Source organism: Acipenser ruthenus, chromosome 30, assembly GCF_902713425.1.
Source record: "Acipenser ruthenus chromosome 30, fAciRut3.2 maternal haplotype, whole genome shotgun sequence".
NCBI lineage: Eukaryota > Metazoa > Chordata > Actinopteri > Acipenseriformes > Acipenseridae > Acipenser > Acipenser ruthenus.
Genome location: NC_081218.1, coordinates 15,172,807 through 15,194,135, shown reverse-complemented (window position 1 = coordinate 15,194,135; position 21,329 = coordinate 15,172,807). Strand labels below are relative to the sequence as shown.

General features: G+C 44.9%; 4 protein-coding genes across 14 annotated transcripts in view; 1 reads left to right on the top strand and 3 right to left on the bottom strand.

Annotated features, from left to right (window-relative positions):
* The window catches only part of LOC117965983 (alpha-1,3-mannosyl-glycoprotein 4-beta-N-acetylglucosaminyltransferase C-like), a 7,952-nt gene extending 1,062 nt beyond the window's left edge, over positions 1 to 6,890 (bottom strand). The window contains exons 1-4 of the mRNA XM_034911196.2: positions 6,657 to 6,890; positions 2,581 to 2,732; positions 2,218 to 2,365; positions 1 to 1,998 (exon numbers count right to left, since the gene is read on the bottom strand). The exon at positions 1 to 1,998 is cut by the window's left edge and continues 1,062 nt beyond it. Of these exons, the coding sequence (XP_034767087.1) occupies positions 845 to 1,998; positions 2,218 to 2,365; positions 2,581 to 2,694 (1,416 nt within the window). The 5' untranslated portion in view covers positions 2,695 to 2,732; positions 6,657 to 6,890 and the 3' untranslated portion in view covers positions 1 to 844. The remainder of the gene's footprint in view (positions 1,999 to 2,217; positions 2,366 to 2,580; positions 2,733 to 6,656) is intronic.
* Positions 6,891 to 8,399: 1,509 nt separating this feature from the next.
* On the bottom strand, positions 8,400 to 12,213 carry LOC117425585 (probable G-protein coupled receptor 139). The gene is made up of 2 exons (XM_034042613.3): positions 11,368 to 12,213; positions 8,400 to 10,455 (listed from the first exon to the last, which is right to left on the bottom strand). The coding sequence occupies exons 1-2, from the start codon at positions 11,441 to 11,443 to the stop codon at positions 9,521 to 9,523; spliced, it is 1,011 nt and encodes a 336-aa protein (XP_033898504.3). The 5' UTR covers positions 11,444 to 12,213; the 3' UTR covers positions 8,400 to 9,520.
* Positions 12,214 to 12,284: 71 nt separating this feature from the next.
* LOC131702760 (transmembrane protein 183A-like) lies at positions 12,285 to 19,704 on the bottom strand. 3 transcript variants are annotated; one of them, XM_059004854.1, is made up of 9 exons: positions 18,630 to 19,703; positions 18,120 to 18,209; positions 17,450 to 17,617; positions 16,996 to 17,155; positions 16,157 to 16,337; positions 15,678 to 15,758; positions 15,094 to 15,249; positions 14,570 to 14,800; positions 12,285 to 12,378 (listed from the first exon to the last, which is right to left on the bottom strand). In XM_059004854.1, the coding sequence occupies exons 1-8, from the start codon at positions 18,691 to 18,693 to the stop codon at positions 14,615 to 14,617; spliced, it is 1,086 nt and encodes a 361-aa protein (XP_058860837.1). In that variant the 5' UTR covers positions 18,694 to 19,703; the 3' UTR covers positions 12,285 to 12,378; positions 14,570 to 14,614. The 3 variants fall into 3 exon arrangements, with proteins under 3 accessions (XP_058860837.1, XP_058860836.1, XP_058860838.1); XM_059004853.1 differs by lacking the exon at positions 12,285 to 12,378 and having other exon boundaries at positions 12,846 to 14,800; positions 18,630 to 19,702; XM_059004855.1 differs by lacking the exons at positions 12,285 to 12,378; positions 18,120 to 18,209 and having other exon boundaries at positions 12,846 to 14,800; positions 18,630 to 19,704.
* Positions 19,705 to 20,327: 623 nt separating this feature from the next.
* LOC117428121 (liprin-alpha-2) overlaps positions 20,328 to 21,329 on the top strand; it is a 38,370-nt gene continuing 37,368 nt past the window's right edge. For 5 of the 9 annotated variants that reach the window (XM_059005079.1, XM_059005082.1, XM_059005080.1 and 2 more), the window contains exon 1: positions 20,329 to 21,274. In XM_059005079.1, coding sequence (XP_058861062.1) covers positions 21,026 to 21,274 — 249 coding nt within the window. In that variant the 5' untranslated portion in view covers positions 20,329 to 21,025. Of the gene's footprint in view, positions 21,275 to 21,329 lie in introns of all 9 variants that reach the window. The other 4 variants (XM_059005078.1, XM_059005081.1, XM_059005077.1 and 1 more) reach the window with 1 other exon arrangement.

Below are 21,329 nucleotides of genomic sequence, written 5' to 3'. Positions count from 1 at the left end.
ATGTATTCTTGTAGAACGCTGAATCTGTGCTCACGAGAAGCACAGTATAATAGAATATGTCCGTTCAGCTGTGTGTCTGTGCGTAAGATCCCAAACTAACTGAGGCACGGAGTCCACCCGTCTAAACTGAGTCCCACACGAGGCTTGTGGGAAACCACTGACTCGGATCAGGCCCAAGCCTCTCTTATTGAGCCAATGGTCCAATTTGGATGAGCGTTTGGACAGTTACAGGTTAGTTACAAACCTGGTTCCTGACGGACAGACATAAAAAAAGACCTATCCTTTACTAACAGAAAAGCAGTAGCAGAACCTATTTCTAATGCAGATGTAACGGTGTACAAATCCACAATTCTGTATGGGTGGACTTGGTTCCTTTTCATTTTTAAGGAAATTCATTTCCTTCATAATGCCCTCCTTCAGCGGCTGTGTAATGTAATAGGCACAGATGCCGAGACACCTGATTTTAGTTTTTTAAATTCAGAAATCATTTTCTAGGGTTGCACCCACAGACGGTGGAGGAAAACATGTATATTAAAAACATGAAGGCACAAGGCATTAGGATGTTTTGGATATACAGTTTGTTCAACAGTATAGTAATAATAATAATAATAATAATAATAATAATAATAATAATAATAATAATAATAATAATAATAAAAACTCTGGCATTCACACAACTAAAGATGTGAGAAGCATGTGATTTTCTAATGAGCAATCTGTGTACTTTGTACAGAATTACACTTTCCTGATGTCCTTATACAAATAAATAGCTCATTATGTGAAAATGTACAGCATGCCAGAAAAAAGGGTGTAACCAAATGTAGCAACACAAAGATATTTTCAGCTATGCTTTACTCTGTTTGGTCCAAATGCTTGTGCTTCGAATGATTAGCCATTCTTTCTGGCTTTCTGTTACAACAATTTTTATGCAAGACACTGCAGAATGAATCTTTTTATCGATATCCTTGCTCTCAAATTGTCCGTTCTCAAATCGCCCCAGTTTTACGTAGCTGGAACATTCCACATTCTCTTTAATCCGTGCTGGGTCTTCTCCCAGTTCGACCAATCCAGCATGAAGCATATCCGACTGCCTCTCCTCTGTGCCGCTTTGAATTCGGAGTCTTGTCAACACCACGGGTTTGACAAACACGATGGTGAAGTAATCCCCCACCAACGGAGACTTGCCCCAGAAATATTCGTCCACGTTGCTGTAGGCTTTGCTGGGATTGTAGTTCTCAAACGTGCTGATGTTGGTGTAGATTGCAGCTGGAGGGTTGTCTGGGAGATCAATGGAATCCTCTTCAAAGTCGTCGTCTTTTAGCCGATTAGCCGTGCCCAGGAAAGAGGAGTAAAACCCATTGTGCTGAAACAAAGACGGTTTGAAACGAATGACGTCCTTCTGAGTGAGCAAGACCCGGAAATGAACCAGGAGCCAGTCGCAAGGCATCTCCTGGTAAAACATCAAGAGGAATTGGGCCAGCCTGGGAAGATCGCTGGACTGATAAAGCTTCCCGATGTATCCCAGCTTGGAAAACTCCAGGGTCACCCAGTAGGATCCCTCCCTGGAGGTCAGGACTTTCTTAATGGCAGTGAAAAAGGATTTGGAGCAGTGGATGTCATCCTCCAGCATCAGATAGTAACGCGACAGGTTGGCGCAGAAGTTGAGCAGGAAGGCATAGTCAACGTTCTGTTTGGAGCGGAACTGCACGCGGTCCGGAGCGTCGTTGAAGTTCCTCTTGAGCCCCTGCAGGGGGGGGTAGTGCTCCTGGGGTGCGTGGATGACTATGAGGTGTCCCGACAGCACGTGGTGGGAGAACTTCCTGGAGATGTCCTTCACCACCTTGCTGTTCCAGGCCTGGTCGAAGTCGGCCAGATGAACGACCACCACCATCTCCTTCAGCTCTTCGTTGGAGGACTGCTCAAAGATGGACTTGAGCGTCTCCAGGAGGTAATTCCCTCGCTTCCTCTTGACCGAAGACAGCCCTACCGTCAGGTACTCTGAAAAGAAGAACTGGAAGAAGTCAGTTTCTGTGTGCTACAGCTATAGGCGTTTCAAAGCAGATTCATTTTCAATGGCCAAAAACAAACAAGCACGTGACCTCCATCAGTGGCCAGCAGATCCACAGAAGAGGCATGTAAACAACGACCTGTTTCAGCTGCCTGCATTTCACTGCAACAGCAAAGCCATATATATGTACAGTATTTTGGGTCACTTACTCTTTTCGTGGTTGGGAAAGCCAGCTAAGTGACTGTAGGAGATGTTAATGGGTAGCGAGGAGTTCCAGAGCTCCCTGAAGTTCTCCCCGTTCCTCTCAGAGTAAATCTGCCGCATGGCCACTTCTCTGGCCCACCTCCTGCTCTCCTCCTGTAATTAAACATTTCAGCAGAGGATGAGATCTGTATCGAGCAGGCCAGAGGAGCACTCCGCCCCCCCGGCGTTCATCCTACATGCAAGAGAAGAAAAGTGTTTTTCCAACGCCCAGTTTAATTGCATGGCACCTGATTCCCAGCATCTCTTTCTGGATGGCTGTTGGCAAGACCATTGCTGGTTATGGATAATAATTTTGCTTCATTACTCACAGTGGCAAAGCTGTCTTCCTCAGTCCTCAGACCCAGACTGACAAACAGAAGGAGGAGGAAGAAGAGAGACAGGGAGCCCAAAGTCATCAGTGATCTCTTCCAATAGCATCTCATTGCAGCGACGCCTCAGGAACAGTTTAACCCTTAGCCGTCTGAAACAAAACCACACAGACAATCCAACCCTCAGTACAGTACTCAACACAAGTTACCATGTAGCGGGCAGGTTTCACAGACCCCAGTTTCCTAATGTTACCTTTGGTAAGGTAGCCCAGACAACCCTTCACAGCGGCTGTGTGAACCAGGGTGAGTGAGGAGCTCTCACTGTGTGGAGACCCTTCACAGCGGCTGTGTGAACCAGGGTGAGCGAGGAGCCCTCACTGTGTGGAGACCCTTCACAGCGGCTGTGTGAACCAGGGTGAGCGAGGAGCTCTCACTGTGTGGAGACCCTTCACAGCGGATGTGTGAACCAGGGTGAGCGAGGAGCTCTCGCTGTGTGGAGACCCTTCACAGCGGCTGTGTGAACCAGGGTGAGCGAGGAGCCCTTGCTGTGTGGAGACCCTTCACAGCGGCTGTGTGAACCAGGGTGAGCGAGGAGCTCTCACTGTGTGGAGACCCTTCACAGCGGCTGTGTGAACCAGGGTGAGCGAGGAGCTCTCACTGTGTGGAGACCCTTCACAGCGGCTGTGTGAACCAGGGTGAGCGAGGAGCCCTCACTATGTGGAGACCCTTCACAGCGGCTGTGTGAACCAGGGTGAGCGAGGAGCTCTCACTGTGTGGAGACCCTTAACAGCGGCTGTGTGAACCAGGGTGAGCGAGGAGCCCTCACTATGTGGAGACCCTTCACAGTGGCTGTGTGAACCAGGGTGAGCGAGGAGCTCTCACTGTGTGGAGACCCTTCACAGCGGCTGTGTGAACCAGGGTGAGCGAGGAGCTCTCACTGTGTGGAGACCCTTCACAGCGGCTGTGTGAACCAGGGTGAGCGAGGAGCTCTCACTGTGTGGAGACCCTTCACAGCGGCTGTGTGAACCAGGGTGAGCGAGGAGCTCTCACTGTGTGGAGACCCTTCACAGCGGCTGTGTGAACCAGGGTGAGCGAGGAGCTCTTACTGTGTGGAGACCCTTCACAGCGGCTGTGTGAACCAGGGTGAGCGAGGAGCTCTCACTATGTGGAGACCCTTCACAGCGGCTGTGTGAACCAGGGTGAGCGAGGAGCTCTCACTGTGTGGAGACCCTTCACAGCGGCTGTGTGAACCAGGGTGAGCAGGTGAACCGCAGCAGTAAGATCGGGATTAGTTTAGAGGATTCGAATCGCCCGCTTTCGTTTTTGTTAGTTGTGTTTTACTGTGTTTTGTTTTGCATGTTTTTTTATATATGTAAATAAAACCATGCGCTTGGAAGTGGCATGTCGACCACAGCCTCCAGTCTCTCTCCTGTCTGTCTGCAGATCTCTCATGCCCCTATTACAAAAACATAATAATGCTACAAACATACACATTGCAATGTAATATTTACCACATCTGGACAAATCCCCCTGCCAAATTAGGATATTGCTATTGGTTGTAAGAAAACATAAGTAACTAGTTGTGACTTATATAGGCTCTGTCTCAGCTTGCTGTGGTGCTGCTGGGCGTGGCTGGTTAAACTCACTGTGGCTTTCTTTCCTAGTTCAGGAATGTACATTATTTGATCTACATTGAAGTATAGACTAGTGTTCTCTTCTCTCTAAACCCTGTCAGTCCACCTCTCTGAATCTCTGAACCCTGAGCCAGGTAATGAACCCTTCACGTGCAGGTGTGCTCCCAGCAGTCTGCTAGCATGACCATGATTTTACTGCTTTCAGGAAGGAGTCGTTTGTTCACCTGAATTGCCTGCAGGTCCAGAGAGCAGACTCGTAAACAGTGATCATGAAGCCAGGTAAAACAAGGCTGCTAATGCCGAGAGCCACATCTTACCTGTTCATCAGGTGTCAAAAACACTATTATCAGCGTTAATATGATAGCCGATGAACAGCATGGGAGTGCAGCTGTGCAGATACAGTGTTCATTAACGCCTTCAAAAACAATTACCATTGAAAAGTAAATATATAAGGGCAGCAGTGTGGAGTAGTGGTTAGGGCTCAGGGCTCTTGACCGGAGGGTCGTGGGTTCAATCCCAGGTGGGGGACACACTGCTGCTGTACCCTTGAGCAAGGTACTTTATCTAGATTGCTCCAGTAAAATCCCAACTGTATAAATGGGTAATTGTATGTAAAAAAAATAATGTAATTGTATGTAAAAATAATGTGATATCTTGTAACAATTGTAAGTCACCCTGGATAAGGGCGTCTGCTAAGAAATAAATAATAATAAAAAAAAGTTTGATATCTGATTAAATTTGTGGTTTTTTTACCATTAGCCTACTTTACGTGGGAAGTCGTCAGCTTGTGAATTATAGTGTAACTGAAATTGACTGCGCATGCGCTAAGAAAGATTTCCAGCACGAGTTACTGCCTGAGCAATGCCACCCATTACAAACGGAAATATGAGGACTCAGACTCCAAACACTGTGAGCTAATTGTGTTTGTGGCTTCAAGCAGCAACATTTAAATGGACTGAAAGCACAGCAGCTGGAACCTGCAGACAAGCGTGACAGAAGCACACACGGGAGCCATCTTTAGCAAACAGAGGTCTTATTCCCATTGTTAGCTGAATAATACTGCAATCGAAATGTCTTCAAAACAGAATTCTACCCACTGCTACACTCACCCTCAGACTGCACTGCTTAAGAACGGTCACAAACGTCTGTATTGAAGCAGGGTGGCTAACAGGTATTTAACGATATGAACAACGATTGATATGAAACGGTGTGTTTATTGAGGTCCGGGTTTCGGGCCGGCTTGTAGTGTTCCGAATTAGGGTCCGGTCCGAACCCTACATGTTCCGCATCTTTACAGAATATCAATTACAACAGACGCACAGACAGTATTGCACACACGATGGGGTGTAGACACAGCAGCAGAGATTCGACTTCAGGACGTTACATTCACGGTTCTCCTTTCTTGAAAACCAAGCAGCTCCGAAGTTCTTTCATTTTCCAGCTCGTCGTTCCTCGAGTCAGTTATTAGCAAGTCTGTAGTTGTGCTTTGATATTTTTAAAGCCTTTTCGCGATCAGTAATAAATTACGTTTGAGCACACCGAGGTATGTTAATATGAGTAACTCCCAGTGCGGTTTCCAAACGGAAGAATGAGCAACTGAATTAAATATGAGAGCGATTATAAAGTGCTAATCCTATACCCAGGGGGCAAATGGTCCACACTGAAGCGAACACGAGGCAAGTTAGTAATGCGGTACAGGAAACACCCTCGGCGTCTCCTGTATGTATATAACTGCGCACTTGTCACAACTCACTAAACTAATAGGTGCCATGTTATCAACTTCTTACAATAACACACAGAACAATGCGTACTGAGAGTTGTATTATTATTATTATTATTATTATTATTATTATTATTATTATTATTATTATTATTATTATTCAAACCAAACAAATGGTTACACTTTTTCAATGTTTTGTAATTTCATGCCCCACAATTTGAAACGGAATTCGTCCTAAACCAGTTTTAAGAAAGGAGGCGTTAATTCGAGTACAGTGCATGACAGGACAGGCTACACTCCCCCTGCTTCACTGATGGTCACATTCATTTGTAACAGCAAGTCGCGTTAACGACAAACAAGCCAGTACTATAAGCAACAGTGTGGAGTAGTGGTTAGGCAGCAGTGTGGAGTAGTGGTTAGGGCTCTGGACTCTTGACCGGAGGGTTGTGGGTTCAATCCCCAGTAATACAACACTGCTCTTGTACCCTTGAGCAAGGTACTTTACCTAGATTGCTCCAGTAAAAACCCAACTGTATAAATGGGTAATTGTATGTAAAATAATGTGATATATGTGAAATAATGTATAATGTGATATCTTGTAACAATTGTAAGTCGCCCTGGATAAGGGCGTCTGCTAAGAAATAAATAATAATAACTAACTACGCAGATCTCGAGCGAGTTTAAAAAGTTTCTCCTAGTAGAAAACATTTTAAAAAACGTACCTGTAGATTCAGAGTGCGTGGTTAATTATTTCTGGTTCCTCGTTCGTATTGAGCGACGTCAGATTTAAGCAGCTGTACTGTGTGTGTATTTCTTTTTTTTTTTTGATCAGATCCCGTTGGTTAAGAACATAGGTTTGAAGTTGGTTTCATTGTGAAGTCTCTGTTAGTCCCGCCCATGGTACCGGTGCTGTGAACACCTGACGGCGTTTCCTCTTTGCTGCGCTGTAACTGTTGAGTATAGAAGCACGTGATCGAGCTGTAGCCGCAACTATAGGAATACAGCCGCTGTGTTCCTTTTTAAAGAGACACGGCGCTGAATGGAGAGGCTGGCTTTCCCTAGCCAGGCAGTACTGAAGCGGTTTCAAATGCAGATCATATTTAGATATGCATACAGGATACAGCATGCATACATACTCACAAAAAGAGTTTGTTTTCAGGAACAAAAGCACATCAAATGCTGATGGTGTTCTGAGCTGGCATCAGTGTAGCGTTTCTCTTCTGAGCTGCAACGGGTTACATAACAGAAAGTAACAAACAGCGGATACGTGTGTCTTTAATGGGGAACAATAAGCACACCGGCCCTAACAGGGCGCGTGTTTATCAGAAAAAAAGCCTTCGTGTTTCAGGGGTTATTAGGCGTTGCGTGACGCTTAAAGTTATAGCGTGTCACTTTCAGCAAAAGGAAGCGCTTTTCGAAGCAGTTTTAATTGGGTCTGATCATGGTTTGTACATATGCTCAAAACAAAAGCTTTTTAAGGAGAAACAGCTTACGCGAAAACAAACGTTTTATCGCCCGTTCGAGGTCACAGCTGCACTCTGGAGTTATGAAAAGCCAGTCACATTGTTAACTGGCAGCATTATTTCAATGCTACACATAGACAGTCATGTGTTAATCGCCAGTAATTTTCCCAGAACCGTTGATGTGTTTGTAAGAGTGTAATAGAAGTGATCATCCGGGTTACCAAGCTGTTGATGAATGGTGCGCTTTTACTTCAAAGATATCTTCCTCAAGGGCAAGTATCCGATGGTCACTTAGCCCCGCCCTGCCGTCTTAATGCGGAGATGACCCTCATAGCCATTGCAATGGGTTTATTGATTCGTAAATAAAAAAAACCTCCTCAAATAATATTCAGTTGCGATGGATTGCTCCCAAACACTGAACCGATCGATCCAGTTCTTAATAACCCATTGATCCCAGAGCTTCATCAGCAGCAACAGAATCCCCCCCCCCAACCCCCAACCCAACCCCCAACCCCCAACCCTGACTCTGCTTTTCAAGTTCAACCATGAGTCATCCTCGTCTTAATTATACTTCATTAATTCATCAATATTATAAATGTAAGAAATGAAAGCCTTATGTAGAAGTACATTCACCGGTCTAGCATACGATTTTACGCATGAAGCTCAACCCTTAGTGAATGCGCAAAAGCTGGGACAGCAACACAGCCGGCTTTCTAATAGATCATGTAGGCCCTCTCTCTTAACAGGAGGTCACAGGACATAGGTTGATATCAGGGTGCAGTGCTGATCACGCCATTTAGGAATTACGCTGTTAGTTACGTTTCTGGAACACAGTTAACTTTGTATCGGGCAATGGTCCAGTAGCTTCACCACACGCACGCACACACGCACACACACACACACACACACACACACACAGAGAAGCAAGGAGTCACAGCCTTATATTAAAACCAAAATTGTAATCACAAAACAATTGAAAACAAATACCAAACCCCAAAAATAAGCAATACATCCTCAATCACTTTATTGTATCAAACACAAAAAAGCAAAAAATTAGTTCGAAAACGTCATTATATGGGACTCGATTGCAACCACAAGTACACGTGTGCTTCTTTCTCCTCGTCTAACATAAACGAGACCATGTGACCTACAGAGCAGCATGCAATTAGGTACCAAGAATCTAGATAGCACTGTAAAATAAATATACATATCCTGAAATTAGAGGGGAATGCTCTCTAAATTAAACCTTTATATAAGCGTTTCACAATGCTGTACCAAACAGCTGAGATCTGGTCTCAGTATGAATTATATATTCACATGTGTTATTCATTATTAAAAAAAAATGCTCAACGTCATAAACTGTGGGCGAGGATATTTGATTAGCAATGCACCCATTACTCTGTGTAGACAGAGCATGTTTAGAGCAATGGGTGGGGCTCGAGGGCGCATCTTCACTTGATCCATCTCTTGCAGTTAGCAACCTTTATTTGCCTTGCAGCCCGTCAGGCAATGGAGACCTCCGGGGAAATTAATACTAAAACTGTAATTGGAGAGCAAACACTGGTCATCTGCTTACCGTTTCAGGGTATTTGCACAGCACCTCTAGGAGAAGAGAAACAGCAGGGTTTGTGTACAAATGAGATCGTAATGTAAACGAATAAGGGTTTATTTCGTGTGACATTGTGCTAAACACTTTATTACATCCAGTTACAAATTGACTTTGTTATTGAGGACAGTAAACCCTCTGCTGTCTGAACTAATTGGGATTGGGGGGGGGGGTTGGATAATCATTGTTTTTATAATTGAATTACAACTGTTTAAAAAGATGTTAGGATAGCAAATCAGATCATCTTATACTTCACAACTTGATTCAGCTTCCCTTTCGTACTTCGTTCGTTTATAAAGATCCCATTTAGAAGCCACTGGAAAGCTAACTAAAAACATTGCCATTCTGCTACAATTGGTCTCACACCAGAACATTTCAAACTAACCGCAGGTCGCCTTCAGGTGAATTCAAGTTCTCAAGTTAGCATGCTTTCATGGAGGCCCTACCACACACTACAGACAGAAAGAAAGAAACCAGCTGCTTCGAGCAAAGACTGCAGAGCGCTGCAGCAGCCAGACTACAGGTAGAAGATGATGGAAGGGTAGTCCGAACGTAGGGGCTTGCAGCTCCTGCAGGGGTAGAGGGCCTTCTTGACACAGTCCACCAGCTCCTTGCGGAACTTGGACTGCGTGCAAGCGTAGAGGTACATGTTGAAGGAAGCGTTGGTGAGATCCAGCATGGTCCCGATGTCAGCCGCCACATTAATGGGGATGGTGTAATCGGTGCGGTCGATGTTGTAGTGCGCGCTGCGGAGGATGATCTGGGTGACAAACCTGGTGATGGACAGCAAGGCGAAGGTCATGGAAACGGTGATGAGAAGAACCACCGACTTCCTCTTCTGGCTCTGGAAGTGGCTGGCAGACTGGCGGAACACCCCGGCCACACCGTGGACCCTGTTGCTGAGAACGATCTGCCGCAGAGTCAAGCCGTTCAGGGTGAAGATCACCACGAAGGGGATGATGTAAACCAAGACGGTCTGGAACCACACCAGCCCGCGCACGTAGAAACCAGGCATGAGTGGATCATAGATGCAGGCATGAGTCCCGGGGTGAGTGCTCTCGTTGAAGTAGGATTTGTTGGACCAGAAGTAGGGGACGGCACACAGGTGGCTGCAGATGTACACCAGGGTGATGGTGATGATGGCACATCTCGGGGTGCAGAACCTGGCTTTCAGGCTGAAGTTGTTGATGGCGATGAAGCGCTCCGCTGTGAAGGTGACCACCAGCCAGATGGAGGCGTTGTAGGCTCCGTAGTTGAAGATGTCCCTCAGGCTGCACCAGGGGTCCTTGCTCCAGAAGGGCTCCTCAACGTTGAACTTCAGCACTAGCTCCATGACGACGATGAGAATGAGGACCAGGGTGTCCGCCACCGAGATAGCCATCAGATAGTAGGTGCTGGACTTGGACAGCATGCAGTTCCGCCTCCAGAAGATCAGGAAGGTCACTATGTTAGCTGGAATAAAATCAAGCACATTAACGATGGTAAGCACTCCTGTACCGTGCGCTGTGACCTGCATGGTTTCTCTGCTTTATAGCGCTTTCCAATCAAGCTCCTGGAAGCAGTTATTCTATGCCAGTGGTTCTCAAAACCTGGTCCTGGGGACCCCTGTGTCTTATGGTTTTCATTCCTACTGAGCTCTCGATCGCTTCCCTAAACCCTTGATTGAACTCATAATTTGCTTAAATGATACCTTTAATTGTTTTCAGCTCTGAAAAAGATGCAGATTTCAAGTTACTTACACAACTTTACAGTTAACTTGAAAACTGTTTAAGAGCTGAAAACAATTAAAAAGGCCTAATTATTAATCAAACGATTAGTTCAAGTGAGGGTTTAGTTAAGTAATCGAGAACTCATTTGGAACTAAAAGCTGAACGTTCTTTAAGCCACCTTGTTTAAAACACATGCACATCGCTTTTAAAAATTGTTTGATTGAAGAACACAGAGACAATGCGGGCGCCCCTATGATGAATGTAACACACGCTATTAGAGCGCTAATCTTGTTTTTACTGCATCTATGTGAGAAAAATGCCACACAATTCTAGGTGATGCAAAACATTTGGCCGTAGATTCATGCATTTCTAATTTTCAAATCGACCCCTGCTGCACAGCATTCGTTGGAAGGACATACTGTCCGAAACGTCCTGAACTTGGATAAATAAATCACTTCATGTACATTTTAAACTCCTTCGCCTTTCTAAAAAATGTCTTTACAACTTCATATAGAAAGCAGTTAACCCGTCTCTGTTTTCATACCATCTCTTGTTGTCACAAAAGAAAAGCTTGTAGGAAGAGCAGCCCCTGGCCGGATCACAAACAAGAAGCGCACAAGCACCAGGAAAAGGAGGGGTGGCGGGCGGTACTCACAGGGGATCCCGATGATGGCGAGGATGGGGTAGAACGCTCTCTGAAGAGGGAGCATCCAGTGCTCCTGGCTGCTCATCTCTGCCCCTGGCTCTGCATCCCTCCACCCTGCTCCGGGCTCCTTTTCACTGTTTTATGGTTATTGTTCTCATTACTGCTCGGTAAACAGGCAGCCGCTGCTTTAAATACAGTAGAAGAACCGTGAGCGGCTACTGCAGGACCGGCTGTTAATCATTAACAGCAGAGCGGGAGGGATGGCTGGACAGTGTGTGTGTGTGTGAGTGTGCGCGTGCGTGTGTGTGTGTGTGCGTGAGAGTGTGGCAGAGACATTCCACTTAGCAAGGGTGGCTCAAACAGCCAGTTGTCTGAAGAACTCGAATAGACAGACGGACATGAAGGCAGAAAGATAACCCATGCATAACTCCAAAACAATCACAAAATACATTATATATAAAGCCGGTTCTGTAAGCTCTTGGCTTCGGGGTGAATTGATCACCCAGCAGTACAGCCCAGTACCCTGGGGTCCCAATAACTTCAAGGTTTATTCATTTTGAAATGTCAAAAGTGTCACTTTACTTCAAATCCATTCCCCCCCAACATGAATTACATTTTAATTCTTAAACTAAATAAAAGATGAGAAACCAGATTTAACAATCATAGCAGTCACATAAAACCAGATTAGTGAATACAGCGTACATTGTGAACGCTATTCAAACAAGCTGTAGAATGGTACCTGAGCAAAACAGGAACTGCAGGACTTCAGACTGACACGAGGGACTATAAATGCAATCCCAGAACAATGGTGTGTGAAGACTAAGGTAACTTGAACAATTTTTGGGAAAAGCAAATATTTTCTTCACTTTGGGGGGGGGGGGGGGGGGGGTATCAAAACTTCTTTTTTTCCAGCTGTGTTCTAGAACACAGGTCTACATTCCAATCCTCCGATTGAAGGAAAGCGGAGCAGCGGAAACCATGGTCACCGAATCCACTCTAGCAAGCGGCTCTCTTTCCTATCTGAAAACCAATAAAACACTTCTTAGAAACAAAACCATGTTGGCAAGAACAGGTGGCATACACAGAGTCTGCTTACAGAGCTAGAAGCAGCTCCATCCATGGAATTATTATCACTATTATTCCTTACAAAGATCACCAGCTGAAACATTAAAAAAAAAAAAGTACAATGTTTAATGTATTAAAATATTATTTATTAAAGCACTTCCTCCCTGCCTTATGATATTTATTATTGAGATTATTATCCAGAATAGGACATCAGGTGACCTTTCTCAGCATACAGACAGTAACTACATGCCCTGATCCTTCTGGATCACTTTTAGGGCAACAAGCATTTAAATGACTATTTAAAACATCCTAATAATAATAATAATAATAATAATAATAATAATAATAATAATCTGCGTTACAACATCTTAAACCGACTACAGTCCTGGAGGTTCCCTTGCTAGATCAAAATCAGAAGCTGCTTTATTTTATTTTTTTTTCTTCTTCTTGATCGTTGCCACTATTAAAAACGCTGCGGTTTAATTAGGAAGCTGCACAGCTCTGTTTGCAGTTTAATATTGCAATAGAACATTTACAATGATGACACGGACGACACTGACGTTCAGACAGCAAAGCCTGCTAATCACTTCTTCAAATCTGAGGATTTAACCAGAGCGTAACCTGCACTGCCAGAGCCACAAAGACGCCCTTTAATAACTGGATGGAACACGTCCAAACAAAACACGATTGAAAAACGGCTGCTTCCTGGTACCAAATAACGTGAGGCTGAACTGCAGCACCGGGAGCAAAAAATAAAGACCGCCCCGCCCCGCCCAAAAAAAAAAACATTATATACTGTAAAGGAGAACACCAACAACAATTAATTCTGCTTATACAAGTTTTATTTATATAGATTTTCAGGCCTAGCGTGTTTCATTGTATTCATGATTTTTAGGAAATAACGTGTGTGTGTTTACCTGAATCACAAAGCAGGCTCTTTATATCCTCCTGTAGGGACTCTATCTACTCAGCACTTAAACACCTTAAAAAGACACTTCCCATTACTTCCAGTCAACTTAATTCCACATGTTGAAATGCATTAACATACTGTTAAAGCCATTACACTGGCAAACTGCCTGTGCAGCAGAATCTAACCTGTGAACAAAACAGGGGAAGCATATCCAGATAAATATGCAAACATGTCTGCTACCAGCAGAGGGCACTGAACGCACGTTTCTATATTCTACCCTAAATCCACAATGAAGTGGTATGTAACGGTGCCTGCAATGTTCATATGAAGATCATTACTATAGTGTTAGTTGTTCCTGGCGGAATGGAAATGTATACACAGTAGCATCTTCCACAGACATAATAGGGACACAGCACCTTGTTTTACACCACAAAAGATGCGGATTAGGAGCAGAGATGACATTAGCACCACCTAGTGTCTCTGCTTTAGTATTACACCATCAAAAAAAAGTTTGAAAACAGCCTCTTCAGTAGAGTACAGTACCTGTAAATCTAAACTCATGTTTCAATTCTAAAGACTAAGCTGGGCTGCAGATGGGTCTTTCCAATGCTCTCTGTGCTTACGTCAAGTAAAATGTTTTGAAAATTAAAAAAGACTATAGCTGCAAAAAAAAAAAAAAAAATACACACATCAACCCGAATGCCCATTTAACTCCTGAAAGAGATTATTAAAATCAAAATGTGAAACACCTGAGTTTGTATTTACTTGCATACATTTCTCTAATGTATCTTCGTACAGGACCATTTAAAATTCTGCTGGATAATATGAAACACCTCCCTTGTATATAAATTTTTTTTTAAAAAACACACACATTATGCAATGCTTTCTGCACCAGGTAAAGAGCATGGCCCATCTTTCACCCCCGACGCACTCTTTACTGGGAATAAAGGAATTCTTTGTGAGATTATATATTATACAGTACTGAATCTGTAGAGGCAGAATTTTATACAACTACCAAGGGTATGTCTTATACAAATTAGGACAAATATGATACTCTACACAAAGACACAAAACCTGTCCCAAGCACACACCAACAACTGAAACACAGCATTCGGTAACAACGCTATTACACTGCACCAAAACAGGAGTAAGGGAAAAGTGCTTTGGCGTCCGATTACATAGTTTTTAAATTTCTCTTTAAATAATTAAAGTTGCATGTCTTCAATTAAAACCCACATGGTTTTGTGTTGTGCCCTTGCACCATGTGGTTAGGAGATGCTGTTAAGTCCGGTTGGAAAAGGGGTATTGCGGATGCCACCAGTCCAGGAGACGCACGCTGTGCACGGGGTCGAGGACGATCTGCACCCCCTGCTCATTCCGGGGCCTCCTGCCCTTCACCATGGGGGAGTCTTGAAACAGCAAGCGCACGCGATGGTGCCTCATGTCTGTACTCACGTTCACTGTGAGCTGGAGGGGGGGGGGGATAAAGGTATTAGGAACATCAACCAACAACTGACAAATCTTCAAATATTTTAACAAACCCAGATTCACACTTGTCTTGGTAAGACAGTGCCAGGATGTGAGGCAGTTCTCTATCATTCTCACAGGAAAACAGCAATGCTTTGACACTCCTCTTTGGAAAAACCAAAAGAAACTCCAGTGGAACTGGCTGTGCTAAAACCGTACGGCCATCTGGGTTTGTTTAGACAGCACCAATACAGAGCATGGTTTCTGCACAGGAGCCTGCGCTGGAGGCTTACCAGGGTTAACGTCATGCCCATGACTACAGGAGTGAAGATGAAATTCAGCGTCGTGACCCGCAGCAGGAAGCAGTCGTGGTCAGGGTTGGTGTGAACTTCCTGGTACTGCCTCGGAAACTGAAGGCCGTTTCCACAGCCGTTCTTAAACTTGGGAGGCTGAAACATTGCAGCACAGTCTGGAATTAAAACTAGTCCAAAGCACACGACTGAAACAAACCCACATGGTTAATAAAATCACTGCCTGGGTGCACAGCTACACTGCCCTGTCAAGGGGATTTGCTGATGTTGAAGTCCAAGGTTCTGGTTTTATACTGCTTACTTACTGCTGCAAGGTGAAATCTGGTTTGCTTTTAAAATGCCTGCTTCACTGTAATGCTCCAGTTTACTTGCAAGCTTCATGAGACAATGACATTTGCTTTTAAGCTTTATTCAGGGAGCTGTTTCACAACTTAGCAAGCTTTGAAAAAAAATATCTGGTACAAACTGTTAAAACTAAACTTAAAATTAACATTTATTTTTGCACAAGTGTAAGTTACAAAACCCGACCGGTGACACAAGCATGTAATCTGCCATGAAATCCTCACCTGCTTTAGAAACTTAAAATTGAATTCCCACAGCACTTCTGGTCTGTTCCCAACTATCTTGTTGACCCAAAAGAGCAAACACTGCAAAACAATGCAAACACAAAACAGCTGCTGTTAACAGTGCTTTGTATTCACTAATTCTCAGTAGGCTGCCAATCAGTATGCTTCAAGCACCAAGTAATTTACAGAAGTCCAGTGTCTAGAACAGCCAATGAAATAAGCAGTCTTGTACTGCAACACAAAATGAGCATAAATACAAAATCTCTACATCGGTGGTCTGATGTTTTGAGAGGACAGATCTGCAGTGCAAAGAAGTGAATACAGCACTAGCCAAAAATCAGATGAAACTTCCAGGGTGAATTAAAGATCTCAACTAAACAGGACAGAGCGCAAGCACAGTAGAATGCCACTTTCCTCATCTTAAAATGTGGACTTCTGATTAACGATGATAACCCAGTCACCCCCCTCCGCCTTCCTACCTTTGAATTCAGGACAGCTGTAGGAGTCGACTCGGGGATAGAGGGGCTTTTTGAGAGCCGGGAGCAGAAAGGCTCATAGAAGTGATACAGAGAGCGAATCACACAAGCACGGAGACCCCTCATCTTTCCAATGGAGTCGGGCTGGAGACGCACAGGCAAGTGTGCGTCCGAGATATAGTGCCTGGAAATACAAAGAGACGGTCCATTACTGGGCTGAGAGAAACGCAGCCATTCACAATGCTGTGATCTAATAAATCAGTAGTGTAGAGTTGAAATGTTAACACATGGAGTCTTACACACACACTCGCACAGGGTGACCCTACAGGGCAGCAGTGTGGAGTAGTGGTTAGGGCTCCGGACTCTTGACCGGAGGGTTGTGGGTTCAATCCCCAGTGGGGGACACTGCTGTTGTACCCTTGAGCAAGGTACTTTACCTAGATTGCTCCAGTAAAAACCCAACTGTATAAATGGGTAATTGTATGTAAAAATAATGTGATATCTGTATAATGTGAAATAATGTATAATGTGATACAATTGTAAGTCGCCCTGGATAAGGGCATCTGCTAAGAAATAAATAATAATACACCACACAGACAGTGACAGGGAAGCAAGAGATCAGTAGATAAAGATTATTTTAAAAAGGACGGCTGAGCTCCGTACTTTACTGCACTCTGCTACAGCAAGTGGCAAGAGATTAGCTTGTGATGCAACACTGCCTGCATGTGCACTTCTGCACTCCCATACAGAACGATCCCCATTCAGACTGCTAACTGTTAACAGAGCTGCTCGGGGTTTGCATACAAGCATTGTTACACTGCAACACATGGACAGAAACCTACCGTTTGTACAGCCTGGACCAGAACGCAGCAGTGCAGGAAACAGCCCACGCATTCTTACAGATGAGAGCGAATTTACAGATATCTTCTGGACGGATATACGAAGCCAAGAGCAGCCAGACATCAACGGGATACTCTGCTCCACCCTCTGAATCAGCATTCACTAAAAAAAAAAAAAGCCTATTTTAAAAACGGACGCACACTCGCTATACAGACCTTTTCACTTAATTAAAACAACCAATAACGTGGGGGGGGCAGGGTCAGTGTAATCTGCCACAGGCCAGTTCCCAGCACGGAGATCTGAATACAAAGTGCAACAACTGGTGTATTTTAGGGTAGAAAAAAAATAAAAACGCTAGGAGGATCAGCCAGAGCGGACGTGTGCAAGACGCCTGAGCAGCGATCCCTGTGTTCTCTGATCAGTCACTTCTGCTCAGGGTTTCAGCCAGAGTTTTACCTTTGTGTCTTTTGCTTTTCTTTTTCCTGGAGGCCTTCAGCTCGCCGGTGCAGTCCTCTGCGTCCAGCTCGTCACTGCTCTCCTGGGCTTGTCCTCCGACCCCCGCGGTGGAGGACAGCACCTCCTGAACGGGGCCGTGAGAGGCTTCCAAGCCACACAGTAACTTCACTGCAGGAAACACCAAGAACACACGGTCACGGACTGCTGGGGGGTGTGTGTCTCAGTGTGTGTTTCTCAGTGTGTGCATGCGTGTGTGGGTGTCTCAGTGTGTGTGTGCGTGTGTCTCAGCGTGTGTGCTTACAGTTCTATTTTCTGAAGTTCAGTAGGACATTTCCCATCCTGATCCCTCCTATAAAGATCTACTTCCATGACTGTAAATATAACCTGATGCATCAAAAAGAACACCTATTTCTGTGCCCTACATCCACTGTATGCTTGTATATAAAACGTGAAGTTCTGCATACAGACACCGATACACTAAGAGGTATCCTTATTAGTTCTGCATACAGACACTGATACACTAAGAGGTATCCTTATTACCCCAGATTCTGATAGGCTCAATAAAAACACAAAACATTAAGGATTGATTTTTAATATTGGCTTAAATGGAGCCAGGCAAAAGCTTACACATCACTTGAGTTTTGGCAGTCGTGGTATTTAAGAAGCTTACCTTCTTTTTCAATCGCATTTGCAACGGCTTTTTTCACCCTCCCAGACTTCACAATAGCTGGGTCAGAATTGGCATAATCTGCCACGGTGACTGCAAGACAGAAAACCAACGCTGCTTAGCAACGTACGCCATTCTGAACGCGCATCATAAACTCTCGTTCTCACACTTTTTTTAAATGTTTAATTTTTCACAGATGTAATTGCTTGTTTTGGCGTCAGTTTAGTACAGTCTCACAGAGATTGTACTGCCAGCTCCCTTCCTCCCTCCTTGTAACCCGCCTGACATCGCGTTCCTCGGCTATCTAAATGCCCTGTGCTAACACTGAACTCGGCAGTATGGTACTTTTAAAGAAACCCGTGTGTCGCTCCATTTCTCGTAATTGAAAATTGAGCACACTTGCATGTGCATCGTTGCATGATTATGCTAACGGATTAACAGAGTAGCGAGCAGGGCGCCCCGACACGCCCTCTTCCTGCTCAAGCAAGCCCGGCTCTCTCTCTCTCTCAGTACCTGACTCCGAGCAAACATCCTCGGCACGGAACTTCAGCCGTTTTCGGTTCCCTTTCTTGGGCATGGCGGCGGGAGTCTGGGGCCGGTTATCGAGGCTGCGGCTCCTGCCATGTCGCGGCGACACGCAGAGACACGGGGAAACGGAAAGAAATGAAAGGAAAACTGCAATGAGCTCCTCCGGGATCTTCAGCCATCATGGAACTGAGGGGAGACCTCGCAGAACCACGCGAGACTTCCCAGCCGGAGCCATTACGTCATCCCAAAACCAGCCTTCAAGGGACACGCAGCAATTTAAAACATCTAGTATTAGTATTAGGACGAGGGCTGCCAACCGGTCTTATAATTCCGGGACACCAAGACGGGTCAGGTTTCTCAACTCGCCTCTCTGACCGCACATTAATTGATTTTACTGCACGCGTGTAGTAAACTGCACGCTAAAGAAATTGAATTGCTTTGCTCTTATTTTCATACGGTTTTAGTGACTGGGTGATGAGGATCTATTAGAAACAGACACGGGGCTGCATTAGCAGCAATCAATGTAAACTACCGGCACCTGGCAGCCACAGAGTGGCCCTTTATACTGTGAATAATTCGGTACACCGACAGTGGTGATTTCACAGGCACGGAGCTACAAGATAACGGCCCATAGCAACATACAAAATCAATGGTTCATGTGGGCTACTATATATCACATTGCCCCTCTGTAGGGAACATAGTGACGTTTGTTAATTAAATGCAAAATATATCTAGTTACTCCTAAACACGAGAGAGAGAGAGAGAGAGAGAGAGAGAGAGAGAGACTTTTTCATTGGTCCTTTGCCTAAGCGGACGTGTCATTGTTGAAGAACGGGCACATTTTTAGCTCCGAGCTGTAGCAATGAAGAGCAGGTAGGACGGTCCTGACTTTGTAGACCCGCCGGTAAATACAGAGCTGTGCAACGGCCACATCCTGTTTCCTTATGGTTAGTTCAGTAGAGAAGAGGCCACCATACTTACCGCACCGCAATGCATCATTGCAATAATATACAGGTAGCCATGCACGGCACCACCTCATTATTTTCACAGGCTTTGTATAAAGGTCAGAGCCCATCGCGGTACTAGTTCCGAGTCTCCTATAGGAAGTAGGTGAAATGGCAAAGGAACGCATTGGGGATGGAGTCAGAACACTGAACAGCACGCGTGACGCGTTCCACACTCACAAGCCCTTTAGCTGAACGCTAGCCGTGTCTGGCTATGCAGAGAAAATTGTGCCATTAGGTTATGAAATAAATGCACTGGTCTACTTGTCTGTTTGCTAGGGTATGTGTTGATGAAATATCATCTCTAAACAAAACACAACCTTAGGCAGGCCTTGCTACCGGAGGTCTGTTGACGTTATGATACACTTGAGACGGCAGAATACATAGGTGTGCTTAATATTGAAGGTGACTCTATATTGCCGTCAAATGGAGCAAAGTTTTAAAAAAATGCATGCAAAAAATTAGTGGTCATCATTTAGATTTGGAGAGTAAATGTAGCGGTATTTAATTAAAAGGGTTACAATAAATACCAGATGTGTCTTTTTCTAGTTTAACAGGTGTTTTCTCTTTAAAAAAAAAAAAAAAAAATGATAAAAAACAGGGTTTTAAAATTCACCCCATTGTATGTCTAACCACCAGGGGGCGCTGTAAGGCTTGCATTTTAAGCGCCCCCATTGCCACCACTGGCAATCAATTCGGTCCTTGTTTTTTGCCCAGCTATTTCACGCACGGCTCAGCCATTGTGACGTGCGTGGTGCTCCAGAATATCGTCTTGGTTGATATAAAACTAAGAAAATGGGCGTGAATTGCTAGAATACAGCCACGTTGGTCTGTCTCCCCGTGCGGCGCTGACAGCAGCAGCAGCAGCAGCTGATAAGGGGGAGTTGCTGGAGAGAGAGAGCGAGCGAGCGAGCGGAGGCACGGCTGACGATGCGGCAGGGAAAATATCGACCTTCTTATGATTCCGCTGCCTAACGTGACGATGAATGGAAACAGGCGCTTATCGATAGAAGACGATCACAGCATTTCCTTCAAGACGACATGAAGCGCTGTATTGTGTTGTTTTGCATCTGACAATATTGCATTTCACACCGAGGGCTTGGCTCGCTATCACTAGTCCTGTTTCACAACAGCAGTATCTAACGCCCGGATAGCTCGAGTGAAAAACTAAAGAGCGCATTGATTTAGCGCAGGAGTTGAGGCATTTCAGGAGGAAATAGAATGTTTTAATCCTGTTGCTGCAAAAGTTTTGTATTTTTAATATCTTAAAAGGTGCTTGAACATGTGAATTTGGAATCCTATGACCTTGCCGAGTGAGAATATCGGTCTCTATAGTTTTTATTACAATAATATCGGTACACGATCTTGCTGGCAAACATGATGTGTGAGGTGATGCCCACCATCAACGAAGGAGACCCCGCGGGTTCTCAGCGCGGCTCTCACAACGGTTCCGATTCGGAGTCCAATTTCGAACAGCTCATGGTGAACATGCTGGACGAACGGGAGAAACTGCTGGAAACGTTGCGAGAGAGCCAGGAGACCCTGGGGCAGACCCAAGGCAAGCTGCAGGAGACGGTGCACGAACGAGACCAGCTGCAGAGACAGATCACTTCAGCGCTGCCGCAGGTAAGACCAGCCGTGTTATTCCAGCATGTCCTGTCACCGCGGGGGGGCCCTCGTT

Coding starts and splice junctions, on each gene's coding strand:
- LOC131702760 (XM_059004854.1), bottom strand. CDS start 18,693: ATGCCCAAGAAAGGGAACCGAAAACGGCTGAAGTTCCGTGCCGAGGAT. Junction 18,210..18,629: donor GGATGTTTGCTCGGAGTCAG/GTACTGAGAGAG, acceptor TCTGTCTTGCAG/TCACCGTGGCAGATTATGCC. Junction 15,250..15,677: donor ATTTTAAGTTTCTAAAGCAG/GTGAGGATTTCA, acceptor GCAATGTTTCAG/CCTCCCAAGTTTAAGAACGG.
- LOC117425585 (XM_034042613.3), bottom strand. CDS start 11,443: ATGAGCAGCCAGGAGCACTGGATGCTCCCTCTTCAGAGAGCGTTCTAC. Junction 10,456..11,367: donor CGCCATCATCGGGATCCCCT/GTGAGTACCGCC, acceptor ATTTTATTCCAG/CTAACATAGTGACCTTCCTG.